The sequence below is a fragment of the Plecotus auritus genome (genome assembly GCF_963455305.1).
Source record: "Plecotus auritus genome assembly, chromosome: 12".
NCBI classification, from domain to species: Eukaryota; Metazoa; Chordata; class Mammalia; order Chiroptera; family Vespertilionidae; genus Plecotus; species Plecotus auritus.
In genome coordinates, this window is record NC_137778.1 from 36,939,546 (window position 1) to 36,961,253 (window position 21,708).

At 37.1% G+C, this 21,708-nt stretch overlaps 1 protein-coding gene across 1 annotated transcript in view; it reads left to right on the top strand.

Moving 5' to 3' along the window:
• PTPN22 (protein tyrosine phosphatase non-receptor type 22) overlaps nucleotides 1-21,708 on the top strand; it is a 42,388-nt gene that overhangs the window by 14,318 nt on the left and 6,362 nt on the right. Inside the window, exons 9-18 of the mRNA XM_080648415.1 lie at nucleotides 356-422; nucleotides 1,569-1,646; nucleotides 4,108-4,194; nucleotides 12,313-12,389; nucleotides 12,537-13,351; nucleotides 15,764-15,847; nucleotides 15,979-16,088; nucleotides 17,362-17,389; nucleotides 19,086-19,166; nucleotides 19,428-19,540. Coding sequence (XP_080504541.1) covers nucleotides 356-422; nucleotides 1,569-1,646; nucleotides 4,108-4,194; nucleotides 12,313-12,389; nucleotides 12,537-13,351; nucleotides 15,764-15,847; nucleotides 15,979-16,088; nucleotides 17,362-17,389; nucleotides 19,086-19,166; nucleotides 19,428-19,540 — 1,540 coding nt within the window. The remainder of the gene's footprint in view (nucleotides 1-355; nucleotides 423-1,568; nucleotides 1,647-4,107; nucleotides 4,195-12,312; nucleotides 12,390-12,536; nucleotides 13,352-15,763; nucleotides 15,848-15,978; nucleotides 16,089-17,361; nucleotides 17,390-19,085; nucleotides 19,167-19,427; nucleotides 19,541-21,708) is intronic.

Genomic DNA, 21,708 nt, shown 5'->3' on the forward strand with positions numbered 1-21,708 from the left:
CGCCTCACTTTGTCCAGTTGATCAAAAAGGAATGAAGCAAAAGAAGAGAAAGGTCACAGCAGAAAAAAACTGTAAAAAATTCAACATGAGAATTAAATGAATGCTTTTCTGATAAGTTGTCTGTGAACAGGACAGCTCTAGAGACTCTTGCTGTGAGCAGTTGCCCAGAACTTGTCCTGAGGTTCAGGGTGGCATGTGGCAATTTGCAAACAGGTTTGGGAAATGGTAGCGTTTAGAAAGTTTTATTGCCTCCAGGTTTCCGACTTCCTCAAATCTGCTGGGGAAATTGTCCAGCTACTGTCAATGATCCACTGTCTGCAACTACAGATGCTCCGACTGTGGTCTTTTATTTCAGTGCCGGCTGTGGAAGAACTGGTGTTATCTGTGCTATCGATTATACGTGGATGCTGCTAAAAGATGGCGTGAGTTTCTCTCAGCAGGCACTTCCCATTTGTTTACCCTCCTACTTTCAGACTTGGGAATTGTTTGGGTCTTCAAAACACCTACCTCCACAATTCATCTTCTCTAGAATGTTGACGTGGAGACCTGCTTTGTCAGATGATTAAACTAGTTCCTAAGTTGGTGGTTCTCAAAGTGTGGTCCCAGACAAGCAGCGTTAATATCAGCATCACCCAAGAACTTGTTAGAGATGCAAAATGTTAGGCCCCACCTGGGATGGATTGAAGCAAAAACTCTGGGGTTGGGCCCAGTGACTCTCCAGGTGCTTCCTAGGCAATGGTGTAGTTGGAGGACCATTGCCCTGCGTTACAGTCACCCTTCCTGTATCCACACCGCTTTAGTAGATGCACTCAATTTACAATCAAACTTTGTGTTCCAACACAAGTTTAATAAGAAATGGAAGTTTAAGATATGGGCCTTAGAACTATCTGCCAACTTCTTTTATTTCATAAAACTCATACTTGCACATTTACTGAGCCTTCTTCATTTTACCTCTAACTTTAGACATTTGATCACCCCATGTGAAATCATTTTGAAGACTTTCTTCAGTCTTTTCTTTATATATATATGTATATATATATATATATATATGTGTGTCTATATATATATATATATAGACACACACATATATATGTATATATGTGTGTGTGTGTGTGTGTGTGTGTATATATATATATATATATATATATATATATATAATTGATTTCAGAGAGGAAGGGAAAGGGAGAGAGATAGAAACACCAATGATGAGAGGGAATCATTGATTGGCTGCCTCCTGCATGCCCCCCACTGGGGATTGAGCCTGCAACCCGGGCATATACCCTGACTGGGAATCAACTGGTGACCTCTTGGTTCCTGGATCGTATGCTCAGCTGCTGAACCACAGCCGACTGGGCTTCTTCAGTCTTTTCTAGGGCAAACAGCAGGCTGTGAATCGTGATGCAAGTGATGAGAATCTCCATTAGTTTTAAAAATACCTCTATTTTCTTATATTATCCCACGTTTGGAGAGCAGATATCATGGAAGTATCAAGACATGAGAAAGTGGCAATAATTTACTAACAAAGATAGAAATAAAGGAGTAAGATATTTTCCCCTTTTATTTGATAGATAATTCCCGAGAACTTCAGTGTTTTCACTTTGATTCGGGAAATGCGAACACAGAGGCCTTCATTAGTTCAAACTCAGGTATGGACTGTGGTGACTGGATCATAACATGTGTCTGAGTCTTGCTCCCCCTCTCTGTTTAATAGTAAGGCATCCAAAGCCAGCTGACTCCTTAGCCATAACGCCAATTTACTATTAAGTACATTAGTCCGTTCCCATTTTCTCCATTTCTGAATATCCCAATATTTTTTCGGGTATCCCTTGCCCTGGGTCAGATTCCTTTCATCCCCTGTATTTCACTTTCCAGGAAATATTGAGAAACCAATATAATACTTCTTACAAAAAATGCTGAAAAAGAAGTCCTCAACAAATTGTTTGACTTCTTAGAAAGAAATAGTTGGGTCATATAAATTTGAAAATTTGTAGTAGTAATTTATTTCTGAAACCATAGAAAATCAGAGATATTTCTACTTCAGTAGGTGGTAACAGAATCTAAAGCATGCAGTCTGTGCTCATTTTAGGAAATAATGAAAAACGAAAGTAAAATCAACCATCATCCTATCACCTACGTAGCCACTGGTCCTATTTTTCCATAGTCTCTCCTGGTCCTTATTCTATGCATACTTTAAAGAAACATAATTACAATCACACTATAAATATGATTATATATGTATCACAAAATTTGAACCCAGCCCACATTGCTCACACTCATTCACTCCATTAGTAATGCTCTTCCCCATTCGCTCATCTCCTTTCCAAGTTCAAGTTCTCCCTCCTAGGTGAAACAGGTATGATGCTGTTGTGTGAGAGTCCCCGCCCGAATCTCTCACTTCCTACAATATTTAATTTCACCCATATTTACTCACCAATAATTTAACCCACATATCTAAATGGTCTCCATTTTGAAGATACAGTTTATCATTTACCCATTCATTCATCCATCACACATTTATTGATATTAGGTATCAGATACTCTTGCATAATTTGTTAGAATTACTTTTTACTGCTTAAATAGCAAAACCCTAACGTGTTTAAGCCAAATTAACTGACACATAGGTTTAGAGGTAAAACGATTGACAGTGGCAGTTCAGATATTTTCATCTAGAAGCTGTGAATTTGAAGGGAAAAAATGAAGAGCTATTATAATATAAACATTCTGTTTGGCCCACACAGGTTTTCCACTAATAGCTAGTGGAAAAAATAAATTTTTTTTCATGTGTTGCCTGTAGAAGTGTTCTATATTCAGTCTGTGAGGGGGAAAGTTTATGTGAAATGAAAGCATTGCCTAGTTTAGGGTTGTCAGAGTTAAGAGAAGGCTGATCCATGTCAATGTACACAACCAAGTTGTATAATATTAAATTGTAATACTGAATCAATAAATAAAATCATACCCATTTCAGAAAAAGTCCAAATCAGGCCTATTTTTAAGCGTTGGAAGACAGCTGAAATAACTTTAAGTTAGTCTTCATATTTTGGTTTTACCAATGACTAGTGGAACAAATATTTTACCAGTTGTACCTGCTTTTTCTTACACTACTCTAACCAGGAAATAGCACAGTAACCAAACGAGTGTTTCCTGTGTGATTTTTCTCTCTTCTGAAGAAATTTAAAGATGTACCAATGGTCATGTTGGTTGACATAGACTGTTCTTTGTTCTCCTGCTAAAATTATCTTTGGGAAAAGTTGTGCTTTATTTGTATAAGATTGTGTGAAGAGTCGGGGAAAACCCTGAATAGGCCCATTCAGGTGAAAAGTAGATACAAAATCAAGTGTTTGAGCAGGTACAGAGGCAAAAACGGAGGAGTAAACACCCATAAACATTGTAATAGTAGAGGACTCATTTCTCTATAGTGAAATCATTTTATAACCATAAATTTTCAAACTTTATTTAACAGTCTTCTTTGATGTCTTTGATAAGACGTAATTTCAGCAGTTTGATCTCAGTGCTCTAAACCAAGAGTCAGAAGATCCGGGTTCTAACCCAAGTTCTGGAAATTACTTCTGAATGACCTTGGACAAATAGTCTATAAACAGGAATGACAGCCTAGCTTGTTTGTAGGTCAATTATAAGGGTCAAGTTAAGTGATACATATTAGAACCATCTATCTATCTATCAACCACAATCTGTCTACCTTTTTCCAGAAAAGGTAAAGGTGGCTTGTACACACACAAAAATGCATCCAATATTAAATAAAAATTTTAACACATGAGCAAGGAGAACAGAAATAGAGGGATGAAGATGGAGGGAAAGATAAGTAAGAAAAGGGGGTTAGAACATAGAAAATAAATACAAGGAAAGTTCCTTCTTTGTATAGTAGTTAGAGGTAGATAAAATATTTAGCCGTTCCCAGCAGCCTGAAAGTGCTCTGAAATATGAAATGGGCTATACAAGCGTAAGGCACTGTCGTTGAACTAATGTGAATAGTCTTTTCAGGGTTGCTAGCCTAGGATTTGATTGGTGTTCATGTTTCTGAAATCAGGTTCTGTAGTTCACCAAGCTTTTTGTTTGTTTTCCTTTGTTCGGGTTTGCGATGCTCCCCAGGAACAGTATGAACTGGTCTACAAAGCCGTCACAGAACTGTTTGAGAGACATATGAATGTCATCAGAGATAGACACTCTGGAACAGAGGTAAACTTTAAACTTGATATTTTGTAAGTTAAAAACAACAACCATTAGATTTGGTGAAGGGATCTTAGATTAGTTACGGGACTTAGCTTATTACTAATCATCATAACTAAACTGGAGTGTCCGATGTGCACGGGCTGCACTGCAAACCTCCTGTGGAGAAGACAAATAATGGAAGTATTTTAACTTAGAAAATTTGTCTTTTGGTTAACCTCTTGCATATAATTTTTAGCTAAATTTAGAAACAATAGGTGTGAAAGAGCAGTCATATATTCTTGCTTCCCATGTTTTAGACAGTTGTGTGTGAGTGAGAAATGAGAGTGACAGTTACAAAGTGAAACCATAATTGAGTACTGATGTAATTTTTCAGGTTACGCTAGCCTCCTTTTTACTGGCGATGTCTCATCAAGTTCTGATAATGTTTTAGAATATCCAAAGGACTTTTAGCTGAAGGCCTTAGGTATAAAAGCAATTATGATTTGACCAAATTCCAATTTAAAAATATTGAGTATTCTAGGATGTGCTATTTTGATCTTATCTCAAAAGTTGGTAAGTCAAATATTTACTGTGTAATCACAAGTATTAGGTTCTGAACAAACCTTAAGAAGACAAACTTGCTGGCTTACCTTCTAGGGTATATGTAACATATATATATTAATTTAATTTTTATATCACATTTTGAATTGTTAATGTGAAAATAATCACCAAGGACCTATAGTTTTTACAGAATTAAGAATACAAAATATATAAGAGATGACCCTGATCATAAATTTATCAGTTGATTATGAAACATAGGAAGGGAAAAATAGCCAAAAAAACAATTGAGGATATGGAATGGACTAAACAATCCTATATTTAATGTCAACTTCAAGGAAACACAACATGGTGGGAGATGATGGAAATAAAAGTATAATTGCCAGAAAATGTTACTTCTATCCTATTTGTGACTATATCGTTGGCTAGTACTGCCTGAACAAGGTTAAATAATAGAAGTGATATGGTTGACCAAATTTAATGGGCAAGATTATCATGTTTCACTACTAAGTGTGATGCTGACTTGATTGGAGATATTTATATTTTAATTGTTTAAAGGAAGTATTCATTGATTTATATTTTATTAAGAATCTTTCTCAGAAAGAATGTTAAATTCAGTCAATTTCATATGTTTGCATTTGTGGAATGATCACATGGATTTTCTCCTTTAACCTAAATCAAGCCATCCTTCTACTCTTAGAAAAACCCTTCTTGAACGAAAAATATTTCTTTTTTTTTAAAATATATTTTATTGATTTTTTTACAGAGAGGAAGGGAGAGGGATAGAGTTAGAAACATCGATGAGACAGAAACATTGATCAGCTGCCTCCTGGGGATGTGCCCGCAACCAAGGTACATGCCCTTGACCGGAATCGAACCTGGGACCCTTCAGTCCACATGCCGACACTCTATCCACTGAGCCAAACCGGTTAGGGCCGAAAAATATTTCTTTAATGTGTTGCTAGAGCATGCGGGCTAATATTTTATTTAGGTTTCAGGAATTGTCAATACTCAAATTTAGCCCAGTGGCAGAGCTATGACTCCAGTCAGTTGGGTTGTTTGGAGTGGGTCTTTAGTCAGGAAATTGGACATGGGTACATGGTTCGAGCTCCCACTGAAGAAACTGGTTAAAGATAGCCAAGAGAACTTCTGTTACTGGGAAGAGTGAGTAGACATATTTTTCCTTATTCCTCCCACTAAGTGCAACCAAAAAACCGTGGACATTATATGTAAAACAAATATAAGAAGACAGACCAGCTAGGGACTGTGACCCAAGAAAAGACATGATGGTCAGTTCCTTGGATTTTCCTTTGCCTCATATATTCCAGGCTTGGAACTGAAGAAGCCAACAACCTGGAAATGCCAACAGTACAGACAGAAGAAGACCCAACAAGAGCCTGCTCTCTTTAGCCACAGGACCAGGAAAGGGGTGGCCCAGCAAGGATAACTTTTAGATAGTAACCGCTCTGCTCCAGTCAACACCACATTTAAAACGGTCCCCACCCCATCCATGCACCAAAGGCTGAGTGCAGAGCCTAGATCCCCATCCCCACAAGACTGTAACGAAGTGCTGGGGTGGCATCAGAAAGGTCACGTAGAGAGCTAGGACTTTCATCCCCAGTGGCCTGCAATGTGTTCTCCTTGCAGTGCCAGTGGAGACCACATGGGGAGCCGGAGCTTCCACCTGGCAGAAATGCGGCACCCCAATGCCTCCCTGCTGAAGTAAGGTCAAAAGAGACCTAATGGACAGTCAGGACTGTCCCCCTCATCCAACAACAATGAGGCCAGTTCCACCACCGTGTCAGAGATGACATGGGAGCCTCTCCCATGATGTCTCCCCTTGAGTACCAACAGATTAAGTGAGGAGACCGGTGGAGGTGGGACCCACCTGGGAGTAACAAGCTAGCAGCACCCCCTTCTCCTGTCAGAATGGAGGAAAAACAAAGGAACAGCAGAAAGAGAAGGGATCCAGATCATATCTCAAACCAAGTGAATAAAAGATCAATAGATGGCAACACTGAGCTGACAGAGATGTTAGAATTATCTGACAACGATTTTATTTTTTTATTTCTTTTTATTTTGACAGAGATTTTAAAGCAGCCTTGATAAAAATGCTTCAATGAGCAATTACAAACATGCTTAAAACAAATGACGAAAAACAAAAACTAAAAAGCAAATGAATAAATAGAAAGGCTCAGCAAAGAAATATACTCAGAAAAAAACCCCAGAAAATATAAAGAAGAAATGAAATTTTAGAACTGAAAAATATAGTAACTGAAACAAAATAGCTTAGTAGATAGGCTCAATGAATGCAGGGTACAGAAGAAAGAATTAATGAACTGGAAGATAGAACAATAGAAATTGCCCAACCTGGACAACAGAAATAAAATAGACTAAAAAACAAACAAAAAACAGAACCCTAGGGAACTAAGGAACTCTAACAAAAAGCTTAGCATTTGTGTCATTGAAATCTAAGAAGCAGAGGAGAAAAAAGGCAAAGCTATAAATGTACTGAAAGATTCATAATAATTAAACTTCTGAACCTAAAGACAAAGATTATAGAAAGCAGCCAGAGAAAAATGATATTAACTGTAGGAGGAAAATAATTAGAATGACAATGGATTTGTCATCAGAAACCATGGAGGCCAGAAGGAAGTAGCACAATATTTTTAAGGTACTGAAAGAAAAGAATTCTCAACTCAGAATCCTACACCCAGTGAAAATCTCCTTCAGGAATGAAGGGGAAATCAAGACATTCTCAGATGAAGAAATACTAAGACAATTTGTCACCAGTAGACTTACCCTAAAAAAACAGCAAAGGAAGTTTCTTAAACAGAAAGGAAATTATGAAAGAAGGAAGAACATGGTAAGCAAAAACACGGGTAAACGTAATAGTTTTTCCTTCTCTTAACTTTTCTAAATTGTTTGATGATTGAAACTATAACACTATCTGATATGGTTTTAGATGTATCAGAGAACATATGTAAGACAATGACATTATAAGCAGGGAAGAGTTAAGAATGCCAAGGGAGGTAAGGTTTCTGTACTTGAACTAGCAAAATGATAAGTAGGCTGTGATAAGTTATGTATATATAATGCAATACCAAGAGCTACAGCTACAAAAGCTATATCAAAACATTGCTTTAAAAAACTATACATAAGTCAAGATGAAATTCTGAAAAAGGCAGGAAAGAGAAATGAGAAATGTGAAATGGAGAACAAACAGAAAAAATAAAATAAAATGGCAGACTTAAGCCCTAACATTAAAAATGACACTAAATGTAGCCCAGCTGGTATTGCTCAGTGGTTGAATGTCGATTTATGAACCAGGAGATCACAGTTCGATTCCTGGTCAGGGCAACTGCCCAGGTTGTGGGCTCGATCCCAGTGTGGGGCGTGCAGGAGGCAGCTTATCAATGATTCTCTCTCATCATTGATATTTCTATCTATTTCTCTCTCTCTCCCTTCCTCTCTGAAATCAATAAAAATATTTTAAACAAAAAAAGTAATAGCTACACTAAATGTAAATGGTATAAATACACCAATTAACAGAAAGACTGACAAAGTGTATTGAAAACATGACTCAACTATATGCTGTCTGTAAAATACACACTGCCAATATAAGGTTGGTTTAAAGGATTGGAAAAAAGATATATCATGTAAATACAAATAAAATATAAGCAGGAGTAGCTCTACAGGGTGTGGCAAAAGTAGGTTTACAGTTGTTTGCATGGAAAATAATACAATAATTAATAAATAATGGTACAAAAATAAACTCTGTGTTTCACATACTCACAGCTGTAAACCTCCTTTTGCCCCACCCTGTATTAATATCAGATAAAACAGAGCAAAGAAAATTATCACAGACAAAGAGGGACATTTTATAACACTAAAAGGGTTAATCCACCAATAAGACCTAGCAATCCTAAGTGCATATGGACCAAACAGAGCTGTAAAATATGTGAAGCAAAAACTGATAGAAGTGAAAGGAGAAATAGACAAATCCGAAGTTATTGTTGGAGACCTCCAATATCCCTTTCTCAACAATTAATAGAAAAACTTGACAGAAAATCAGCAAGAACTCAACAATACCATCAACCAACCAGATCACATAGATATTTTTGGAACACTCCACTCAATAACACACGAATACACACTCAGGTGCTGATGGAACGGATAGCAAGATAAACCATACCCTGGGCCATTCAACAAGCTGAACATTTTAAGAGAATTGAAACCATAAAAAATGTATTCTCTGGCCACAATGAAGTCAAACTAGAAGCCATTAATAGGAAGATACAGGAAAAGATCCAAAAAATTGGAAATTAGCCACATTCTTCTAAATAATCCATTGAGTCAAAGAGGAAGTAACAAGGAACATTTTTTTTTAAATGAATTGAACTGAATAAAATGAAAACACATGTCAAAATTTGTGGGCCAGAGCTGTAACAGTGCTGACAGGGAAGTTTGTAGCACTCTAGATGCAGACATTAGAAAACGGTAAAAGTCTCAAATCAATAATCTGAGCTTCCACTTTGAGAATCTAGAAAACAAAAAAAATCAATGACAATAGAGAAAAATCAGTGAAGCAAAGAGCTGGTCCTTTGAAAAGATCCATAAAATTTACAAACCTCGAGGAATACTAATAAAGAAAGAAAGGGGCATACTTACGTGGCAGGGGAGATACCATGATCACAAAGGGGGTTTTCCCAGGGCGAGGCTTATCCATTGCACTCCGGATGTGCTGACCCTTGCAGTTTCCCCAAATGTGGGAAACCCAACAGCATAATTTGTGGTAGTGGGGAACTGTGTTCTCACTCTCCCCTAAAAAAAGAGAAAGAAAAAAAGGGCAGAGATAAAAATTACCAATATTAGGAATGAAACAGGGGATATTGCTACAGGCTCTGCAGTTATCAGAAAGGTAATTAATAAAGGAATGTAGTATAAGATGCTCAACACATAAATTTCACCACTTACTTAGACAAAATGGATTACTTCCTTGAAAAACACAAACTACTACAACTCACTCAATATGAAATAGATATTTGAATAGCCCCATACTGATAAAGGAAACTGAATTTGTCGTTTGAAAACTCCCCCAAAAGAAATCTTCTGGTCCACATAGTTTCACTTGAGAATTCTACCAAATGTTTAATGAATAATTAACACCAATTTTATACAATCTGTACCAGAAAGCAGAAGAGGAGGAGACACTTCCTCATTCATATTTTACCATTTTAAAGTCTACAATGTAGTGGCATTAAGTACTCTTACAATGTGTATGACAGTCACTGTTTATTTCTAAAAATTTTTCATCATCCAAATCAGAATTTCTCCATATCCCCTGCCCCAATACCTAGTAACTTCTGTTTGTCTCTACGGATTTGCCTATTCTAGATACATTGTATAAGTGGAGTCACATACTTATTCTTTTGTATCTGGCTTATTTCATGCAGCACGTTTTCAAGGCTCATTCATTTTGCAGCCTGTATCAGAATTTTACTTTTTATGTAATATTCCACTGTGTGTGCATACCACATTTTGTTTCATCGGGCACTTGGTTGCCTCCAACTTTTAGCTATTGTAAATAATGCTGCTATAAAATTGATGTAAAAAATATTTGTTCAAGACCCTACTTTAAATCTTTTGGGTGTATACCAGTGGTTGGCAAACTGCGGCTCGCGAGCCACATGCGGCTCGTGAGCCGCAGTTTGCCGCTCTGTTGACTGAGTTTGCCGACCACTGGTATATACCATTAAGTGGAATTATTGGATTACCTAGTAATTTTGTTTAATTTTTGAAGGTACTGTCATATTGTTTTTCACTGTGAGTACAAAATTTTACACCCCCATTAGAAATGCACAAGGGTTCCAATTTTGCCAACACTTTGTATTTTCTGGGTTTTTTGTTTTGTTTTGTTTTTTAGATAATAGCCATCATAAGTGTGAAGTAGTATTCATAGTTTTGATTTGCATTTCTCTAATGACTAGTGATGTTAAGCACCTTTTTGTGTGATTCTTGGCTGTTTGAGTGTTTAATTTACAATATATTTGCAAATGTTTAAGTTTTTTTCTGTTGTTGATTTCTAGCTTCAATTCACTATGATTTAAAAAGATACTTTTAAAATTTAGTAAGACTTGTTTTGTGGCCTAGCATATGGTCTATCCTGGAGAAAGTTCCATATGTGTTTGAGAAGAATGTGCATGTTGTTGGGTGGATGTTGTATGTGTGTCTGTTAGGCCTAATTGGTTTATGGTGTTGCTCATGTCTGCCCTGTATTTCCTCATTGATCTTCTGTTTCATTGTTCTATCCATTATTGGAAGTGGGGTAGTAAAGTCTCTGACTCAGTTTACTAGGCCTGCTATAACAAGTACCACAGACTGAGGAGGGCTCAAACAACAAGTTTATTTTCTCAGTGCTGGAGGCGGGAAGTCCAAAATCAAGGTGTCAGCAAGAGCCATGCTCACTTTCTCAGAGCTCTAGGGAAAGAAATCTTCCTTGCCTCTTCCTTGTTCCTAGTTCCTGGAATTTGCCAGCAATTCTTGGTGTTCATTGGCTTGCAGATACATTACTCCAATTTTTGTCTCCATCATTACATGGCGTTCTCCCTACGTGTCTCTGAGTGTCTGTTTTCTCTTCTTATAAGGACACACGTCATTGTGTTAGGGCCCACCCTAACCCAGCACGACGTCATCTTAACTGATTATATCTGCAAAGGCCCTACTTCCAAATAAGGTCAGTTAGTGATATCAGGGTTATGTTAAATTTTAACATATCTTTTTGAAAGTCACAATTAAACCCATAACAAGTGGAATCTTACAATTGCTGATGACTTTTTTTTTTACATTTCAACATCTCTGAAATCAAGATATAGTTTTCAATCAATGGTATCTTGGGTTCCATGAGCCTCAGTAACAAAATTCATAATATGATAATTGCTATGAAGAAAATATAGGTTGAGAGTGGCTGGGCAAGTGTGTGGGAGTGTGATTGTAGGTTGCGTGGTCAGGAAAGGTTTCCTTACACAGCTGACATTTAAGTGGAAAATAATTACTTAGAAAGAGCCAGCCATGCAAAATCTGGAGCAAGAGTATTTCAACCAGAGGGGACAGAAAGTGTAAAGGCCTTGAATTGGAAACAAGTTTAGTATGCTTAAGGAACGGCGGAAAACAAATGTAGCTGGAGCAGTGTAAGGAAGAAAAGGAAGAACGGTATGAGGTAGGTATGGGGACCTAATAAGCACCTATTAACATTCAGCGTTAAGAGGATGAGATTTCTGAAGGTAGAGTATTCTTAGGCATAAAGCTGCTCCCCAGAACATTTTAAAACGCCCCATTTTAAAAGGTGATTACTGTAAGTAAATCCTTTCTGCTTTCTGTAACACCATCAATCCTTTACTCTGATCCTTTTGGTCTCAGTTTGTGAACATGCTCTTGTTGGGTTCAACATTTTGGAAACTCACCTAACTCTTTTATGGATTATTTTAAGTCTTTATAATTTCTGAAAAATAACTTTTCAGCCTTATGAATATAAAATATCACACTTTCATTGCTTCACTAAAAAGCAACCTCTTATTTTTCTTGAAGATTCAAGCACAGTATCCACTTCCTGAGCAAAATCCCAGTCTGGAAGCAAACGCTTATTCTCCTAATTTACCAAAAAGGTGAGTATAATTTTACACATCTACATGCTGTCTGCTTGTGTCTCGGGGCATATCTCATGCTCATCAGTCATGGTGATGCTGGGAAAAAGCTGTGGAAGAAGCCTTCTGGGGTTATGTGTCATTATTACTTCCTCTTTGTTTCGGCAGCATGAAAGAAGCAAAAATGATGAACCGACAGAGCAAACAAAGGATTCCGGTGAAAAATACAGCAGCTTCTTCCTTTGAGCCGAGGACTTCTGAAATACGTGAAACGGGGGGGTCAGCTCTGCACCCTGCTAAACAGAACAGTTCTTTTGAGTTTCTGGAACTAAATTATGGTTGTAACAAAAATGCTGGCACAACCATGAGATGGGAGACAAAGGCATTTCCAACAGCTGGGGAGCCTCTTCAGAAGTATCAAAGTTTGGACCTGAGCTCCGTTCTGTTTGGAGCAGGTCCTGATTCTAAACCTGTCAATGCAGCAGGAAGATATTTCAACTCAAAGGGGCCAATAACGCGGACCAAGTCAACTCCCTTTGAACTGATACAACAGAGAGACACCAGCCAGCTGGGCATCGAGGACAACTTTTCTTGTTTGGCATCTCAGCCGAGCAGTTCTCGTCTTGAGCAGGCTCAGAAAGCGATGCACGTTTCTTCAGCAGAACTGAATTATTCGCTGTCACGTGACTCAAAGCACCAAGTGTGCAATGCCTCCAGTGCAAAGCAGCATGACGCTAGAGCTTTTAATGCACATTCTCACATGTCTTTAGTAGATAGTCCTTATTTTCCATCGTCTCCAAGAAGTGCTGGCTCTAAGATGTCTCTTGATTTACCTGAGGAACAAGCTAGAACTGTGTTACCTTGTTCTTCGTTGCCAACATCCTCTGCAACCCTATTTTCTTATTATGATCCAGATGATTCTTTAGCACTGAATCCTCCAACCAATTTCCCCTCCACACTGAACCAAGAGATAGCAGATGTTGGTAAGTTATTTTTAAAAGCTTACATGGCATTTTATTTTTAAAAAAATCTTTGTTGGAAGTAATATACATGTCTCCCTTTATCCCCCATTGACCCCTTCTAGCCTGCCCCTGCCCCTGTCCTTGGCCTTCACCACTCCACTGTCTGTGTCCATGGATTATGCATATATGCATACAAGTTGTTCGGTTGATCTCTTCCCAGCCACCCACCCAACCCCACCTTCCCTCTGAGATTCAACAGTCTGTTTATATGGCATTTTAGATTTCACTTTGTTTCTACAGAAGATTTGGTTTCTTCTCATCCTCCCCCTTGTCCTTCTCTGCTTCCTTCTCCTTCTCAGAAATAAATTGCAGGAGTGTTTTAATGCTGTGATAAATTGAAAATAGCAAAAACAAACATGTAACATTCCATGATCCATATGATCTATGAGCCATCATCTATGCCAGGGGTGGGGAACCTTTTTTCTGCCAAGGGCCATTGGATATTTATAATATCATTCGCCAGTCATACAAAATTATCAACTTAAAAATTAGCCTGCTGTATTTGGTCAAACATTTAATTAACTCACCCCTAATGCCTTGGCAGGGCCAGACCAAATTATTTCGCCAGCCTTACATGGGCCAGACAATCCCCACCCCTGATATGAAGCCAACAGGAGTGCTTTTAAAGAAGGCAATTCTCATTCCTGGAAACGTATATGAAAGGTCCCCAATTTTCCCTTAACACACAGAAGCAACTACCAAACGAATTTAAGAAAAGATTTGATCTATGGCACTACATAGTCACTCAGAGTTTTTACTGCCCAACCATGTGGCTATACTGAGTTGAACAGAGAGCTAAGTATTGTATTCTCTTGCTGAGGCAGTTGCAAAAAGAGGATCTGATTTCCTCCTGCCCTTTTATAATAACTTAGTAGATGAGAATATGTGTTCCATATTCTGTGTGGGATTTTTAAAAAATACATATTTTTATTGATTTCAGAGAGAAAGGGAGAGGGAGAGAGAGATAGAAACATCAATGATGAGAGAGAATAATTGATCAGCTGCTTCCTGCATGCCCCACACTGGGGATCGAGCCAGGGACCCAGGCATGTGCCCTGACCAGGAACCTTTTTGTTCATAGGTCAATCAATGATCAACCACTGAGCCATGCCAGCCGGGGTCTGTGTGGAATTTTAATCATATATACACCTTTACTTTCATACTTTATTTTATAATTCTACATTTTTGCATATTATGCACGTTGTTTTACTGGGTGTTTGATATTAGAAGTAAATACCCTGTTAGAGATGATTATAAGTTTGCTGTGGGAGAAAGAAAGCAAAGAGTAAATTTAACTCTCTTAGGTGTATCATCAGAAATTTATTAAAAAAATTTTTTAAATATATTTTATTGATTTCTTACAGAGAGGAAAGGGAGAGGAGTTAGAAACATTGATGAGAGAGAAACATTGATCAGCTGCCTCCTGCACACCTCCCACTGGGGATGTGCCTGCAACCCAGGTACATGCCCTTAACCAGAATCGAATCCAGGACCCTTCAGTCCGCAGGCTGACGCTCTATCCACTGAGCCAAACCAGTCAGGGCTATTAAAAATGTTTTACCTGAATAGGAAGTAGAAAGAGCTTTTACTCTATAACATTATTGTATAGTGTCTTAATAGATGTGTTGACATGTAGTTTTGTTACAAAAATACTTTTTCTAGATCTATTTCCTTCTTTGATTGGGTTATTTTATATATTTTAATCTTGTTTTATAATTTAAAGGAATTTTATTTTTCTAGGTACCTATAATACGTTACATTCTCTGAACTTCAATGTTAAAAGACAAATCCTTATCTTCAGGGGATTGTTAAGAACATTTACATGTGTGCCATCTGGTGGCAGTTTCTTATAGTAGCATTACATTTTTCTATAAAAATTCTGAATATTTCTACAGAAATATAGAAAACCCTGTTACAACATTGTTTTTTAAAAGACAAAAAGACATACATATTCTTCATCCTTGTAGAATGAATAAGAGATACTAAAATCTTTATGATTTCACCAAGTCTATAACTGAATCTCTGGCATATCAAAGTGCTTTTATGATGCTGTATTGTATATTCTATGTAAAACAAAATGAAAGAGTTATGTAATTTAAATTAATATATTTTGTTATGGTAGCTGATACTCAGTGACTCAATCAAAATACTTTTGGGCTTTTAACAGAAATCATACATTTTGAAGAAGCATAAAGCTCCTGGGTTTGCAACTTAAGATGAGAGAATTTTTTTTTGCTTTTTCCTTGAGTGAACAGATACCAGCTTAAACATTGTAATGGTGCTTGATGGGATTTCCATCAAGTTAAAATGTAAGAATTTTCTTTGGATTTTCCTAATTAGAGATTATAATTATACTTCTGACATTTTGGATAGCAACTTCTCCAAGAATAGATGATGAAACCCCCCCTCCACTTCCTGAGCGGACACCTGAATCTTTCATTGTGGTAGAGGAAGCTGGTGAGTATAGTTCATTAAGTAACATAAAGCTCAAGTCCTTTCAATGTTGTGCGTGCTATTGCTGAGTAACATTTGCTATCTAAAAGAATTCTAACTCGCCTAAGAATTGGACCATATTTACTTTCTTCCAGGAGAAGTCCCACTGCATGTGCCCCAATCTTTATCTTCAGCTGTGATGTCAAAAATTGGAACATCACTAGAATGGAGTGGAACATCTAAATCCAGCAAACCTGATGACTTGGTGAGACTTAGACCAATCAAGGTCCATAACTTCTTTTTTCTGACTCATTTGGATTCAACAGACTCTAGTCCTACTCCTAGTATTTTTAACACCTACCAGCCAATAAATATTAAGCAGATACTACTTATAAAACAATGTGCTAGAGGACATTGGGGATAAAAAGATGTATAAGATCCAATTATTGCCCTTAAGAAACTCATAGTCTAGCAGTGGAGATATAGAGTATGTATACAAGTAATGTTGTCTGTCTATAATAATAAAAGCATAATATGCTAATTAGACCAGATGGTTGAACAACCTTCCGGATGATATTCTGACAACCTTCTGGATGAAGCCGGGGCTGCGAGGGCCAAGACCCTTGCACAAATTTTGTGCATTGGGCCTCTAGTTTATTATAACAAGGCAAATAAGACCAGGGCCATAGGAAAGAGAAGAAATTTGAAAGTGTGGGAGATCCCTTCAGGTCAGAAGTGGTAAATGAAAACACAGTGAAAGTGGAAACATTTGAGCTGATTCTTGAAGGATAGTTAAAGCAAAAGTAAATGTTTCATAAGTAGGTAGCTTGTTTGCAATAGTCATTTGGTTGACTGTATGGTGTTAGCTGTGATAACGTATTATAGAGAGTAAATTTTTGAGTGACACATGTCCATATTATTGAGTTAAACCTTTTGGAATAATGTTCCCTGCCTCTAGAAGAAAACTCTACACTTTCAACAATCTGTTATGCATTTGTATATATTCTATGAACCAACTCTCTTACAATTTAAGAGATCAGAAAAGTAATTAACTAAAATATTGAAACATGCCTACAATCACAATGCTGGTAGGCAAATACTCTGTACCTTTTTAATTATACTTTTAATTTACTAGTAATTGTTATTATTATTATTGTTAATAATATGCTACATGTAATGGTCTTTCAATTAACAATTCCCAGAGAAAAGAAAATTCACTCCTTTTCCAATGTCATGAAGTAACTTCAATTTCAACAATTTAGCCTCAATTAAATTTTCAGGAAATGTTCTGAGTAGAAAGGAAATAGGTCAAAACAGAATCAATTTAGGACCAACTGTCATGACATATAAAAATCGCTGAGTTGATGTCTTTTCATAATTCAGCACACTTACAAATTACAAAAAATAGGTCAACATTTCATAACTATCTTTATCCGTATATGCAATATAACTTCAAAAATGCCATGCATTGCTTTGAGTTTGTAAGATTGTGTACATATTCTTTCACTTTTCCTTTCTTTCTCTTTTTTTTTTTTTAGTGTGTAAAACTCCGGAGTCCCATATCAGGTAAACAAATTCTTGTGGCTTTAGATGAGATGTTAGCCCTAAGCATCTGTACTGTGAGACTGGCTCATTAAGTTTAGAGTAATTCACCTCAGGAGATGGCATGCTTTCCATAATAGGTTCCACTGTTTATTGATCTATTTCTGGGTTTCCCAGGCTAGGAGTTTTGCTTTGTCAAGGGCCAGGTGAAGACAGGATTTTAGGATTCTGCTCCCTGATAAATAGTCCCTTAAAAAAAACTATTTCCAATAGAATCTCTTAAAACTGCAGTAGTTCCAATTTATAGGTTTTGTCATTGTTCATAATGTGATTCTAAAAGTTATTTGTGGCCATTTAGATCATGTTAGGAGGATATATGAGAAAGGGTACTGCTAGAAAGACAAATACCTTATAATTTCACTTATATGTGGATTCTAAAGAACAAAATAAATGAGCAAAATTGAAACAGACTCATAGATGCAGAGAATAGACTGGTGGCTGCCAGAGGGGAGGGGGATTGGGGAACTGGGTGAAAAAATGAAGGGATTAAGAAGTGCAGATAGTTACAAAATAGTCACAGGAATGTAAAGCATTGGCAATGTAGCCAATTATATTGTAATAAGTATGTATGGTCCCAGGTGGACTGGAAATATCGGGGAGAACACTTTGTAAAGTATATGATTGTCTAACCACTATGCTGTATACTTAAAACTAATATAATATTGAATGTAATAAAAATGATATATTGTGAATAACAAAAGATTTGCAAATTTGCAAAAAGGGTACAATTTGAGCAAATCTGGCAAAATCTTGAAAATGGTTGAACTGAGTTTATGGAGATTAATTGTCCTAATTTTTCTACTTTGAAATATATTCAAAAATTTTCCTAAAAGAAAGAAAGAATACTGCTAATGCTTACATTCAAATTAGGTAGACAAAATCAACACTCATTTGGAACTATTACATGGTCATCTGGGCGGCCCTGATAATAGTCACCAGGAATCCAGAAAAAAGGGAGGTATCACTGGAGTGGTTAGGAAAGACTTTACTGAGTGGAAGGAAGATATTTAAGACTATGGATAGGCAGTGAGAAAGGAGGGAATTCCAGGAGCAGGGATTGGGGTCACAGTGACTCAAAGGTACAAATAAGCATGTGTGCGGAGAAACAGTGAGTAGGTTAATTTAATTGCAATAGAGGTTCTACCCTGGGAAATATGGAAAATAAATTGGGATAGGTACAATGGGGGAAGGTTCTGAAGAACTTAGAAGTGAGGCAGAGGAAATATCTAGAACACGCGAATCTATGGAGAAAGCAGGTATGCGGCTGCCAATCTAATCTGCAGGGAATGGAAAGCGGCTGCTCAATGAGTGTGGACTTGCCTTTCAGGGCCATGACAATGCTTGGATTTGGCTGTTTGCCAACTTGTGGTTTCAGGATGCTCTGTAAGAACGAGAAACTTAATTCAATTCAGGTTCAGTTTCTTAGGAAAAACACTTCTGTAAGTGAGCTACACGTTTGTGACGAATGAGAGGCTCATTGGCTAAAGAGCTGGAAGAACAAAGTCCCTGAGGCTCCAGTCATAGTCCAGATAATTTTTTATTTGGTTGCTGTAGGTTAATATTGAAAAACTGGAAAAGTTATACAAAATCAAAAAGGGGTCTTGACTTGAGACTTGAAGTGGTGGATGTTTTTGCTTATTGTGCCCTGCTCTTATCACAGGTCTGCGTGAAGATCGTTCTTCTCCTCCCCCTCCACTCCCAGAAAGAACCCGAGAGTCCTTCTTCCTCGCTGATGAGGACTGTAAGCACAGCACTTTCTCCCCAAAAAGTTATAGAAATAAGACTGTTAAAAGGCTAACAATAAAGTGGGACCGAAATGAAAAGGGCACAAGGAATGATTAAGTAAGATAAAAATAATACATTTTAAAAGCCCATACTGTATTGTAAACATAGTGCATAAAAAAGCCAAGCCAGGAATTACTGGGAATATGCCTCTATAAAATCTGAAAGCTTAGGAAGCTATGCAACAAATCACCTTTTTTTTTTTTTTTTTTTTTTTCAGGTTTGCAGGCTCAACCTATGGAGTCTTCTACTAGCTGTCCTAACACCGTGGGAAAGTCAACATCTTCAAAACACACATTGAAGACTCCTGGCAAATGTTTCACAAGGAGTAAGGTAAAAAAGATAAGATGGGAGTTTATGGAAGACACCAGAGCTTTCCATTACTGGACGTGTCCCCTAAGCCTCCACTCCCTTCTTTCCCGCCAGCTGCCAGCATTAAGATGGAAAATGACACTAAATATCTTCACTAAAATTGTTGGTCTCCTGACAATTAAAATTAATAGAAGGAAACCAAAAATTAAAAAAAAATACAACTTAGTTTAAAACCTGCCTAATAAAACCATCAACTTTTTTTTTCTACCGGAATGAGACAAACTGATTCCAAAGTTCATATGGCGGAGTGGGGGGAGGGGGGATAAAAAGAGCAAGAATGGCTGGTAAACTGCAAACAATTAAAATAGAAGTAACAGCAGTGGAAGGAGGGTCGCCTTACCAGACATTAAACCATTGTAAAGCCTCAATTATTAAAATGGTATGATATTGGTGTATGAAAAAACACACACCAACACAGCAGACAGGAAGTCCAGAAATAGATTTAAATATGTATATGAATTTAGTATATGATTAAAGATGGATGTTTTAATAATTGTTGGATGAATTGGCTAAGCACCTGAAAAAAAACTAGGATCCATACCTCACAGCTATACCAGGATATATTCTAGATGGATAACAGATTTAAGTATTAAAAAAAAAGAGAGAAACAAATGAACAAAAACCAACCCCAAAAAAGTACTAAAGAAACTTGGAAAGTTTACTTTACAACCTGGGAGTGGGAATGACTCAAAATCCAGGAGCCATAAGAAGAGAGATTTATAAATTCACTTAAATAAAATAGAAAATTTCTGCATGGCAAAAAAAAAAAAAAAAAAAAAAAAAAGAATCAACTTAAAATCAAAAGACAAGGAACAAACTGGAGAAAAATATCTGCAACTGGCATCATAGCCAAGGAGTTGTTTTTTTTAAATGTATTTTTACTGATTTCAGAAAGGAAGGGAGAGGGAGAGAGAGATGGAAACATCAGTGATGAGAGAGAACCATTGATCGGCTGCCTCCTGCATGCCCCACACTGGGGACCGAGCCTGCAACCCTGGCATGTGCCCTTGACTGGAATCGAACCTGGGACCCTTCAGTCCACAGGCTGACTCTCTAACCACTGAGCCAAACCAGCCAGGGCTATTTTTTTAAATATATAAAGGCTCCTAGAAATTCATTGATAATGATAACCCTAATAGAAAAGTGGGCAAAAAAGCCCCCCCATGATCCAATAGTTTAAGCAAAATAAATATGCACGGTCTGCCCTTTAAACATTTGATATGTTCAACCTCACTCATAATAAGAGAAATACAAATTAAGACCACTATGACATACTCTTTTTCATCCATCAGAATGGCAAATTCCAAAGTCTGACTACATTCTTTGTTAGGCAGACTGGGAAAAAAAGCACACGCCTGCATTGGTGGGAAAGTCAAGTGCGTACTGTACTGAGGACTGTAAGTGCAGCACTTTCTATGTAGTAACTTCTATGGAGGATAATCTAACAGATATCAAATGCATGTACCGTTTGACCCACTTCTAGGAATTTATCCTTCAAATATGTGTGTACATATATGAAATGAAGGGTGTACCAGGTTATTTACTGGAAAATTATTTATAAGAGCAGATGATTGGGAACAACATAAATATTAATCATTAAGGAAACTGATGAAATAAATCATGGTATGTGCAGACAATGGAATACTATGAAGCTTTAAAAATGAGGTCTCTCTCACTATATTTATTATAATCGTTAACTTTTGCTTAAAAGGAAAAATATGATTTATATCTGTATTCTATAATCATATGTAACTGGGAGGATACATAAGAAGCTAACAATGGCTTTATGTGGGGGAGGGTTAGGAAACTAGATAGATGGAAAACCAGAATGGGAGCATTTTTACTAAGATAACTTGAATTGTAAATAAATGACCTATTTCTTAAAATCAAAATAAAATTTTTCAAAAAAAGAGAATTTATTAAATATCTATTATGTAGAGGAGTACATTTCCGTTAGGTGTTAGGAAAATAGAAATGTCATAGAGGACATCTACCTGCCCTTGAAAAGAGGACAGTTAATCTATTGGAACAGAATGCCTACATAAGAAACAATCTGGCCCTAACTGGTTTGGCTCAGTGGGTAGAGCGTCGGCCTGTGGACTCAAGGGTCCCAGGTTCGATTCCGGTCA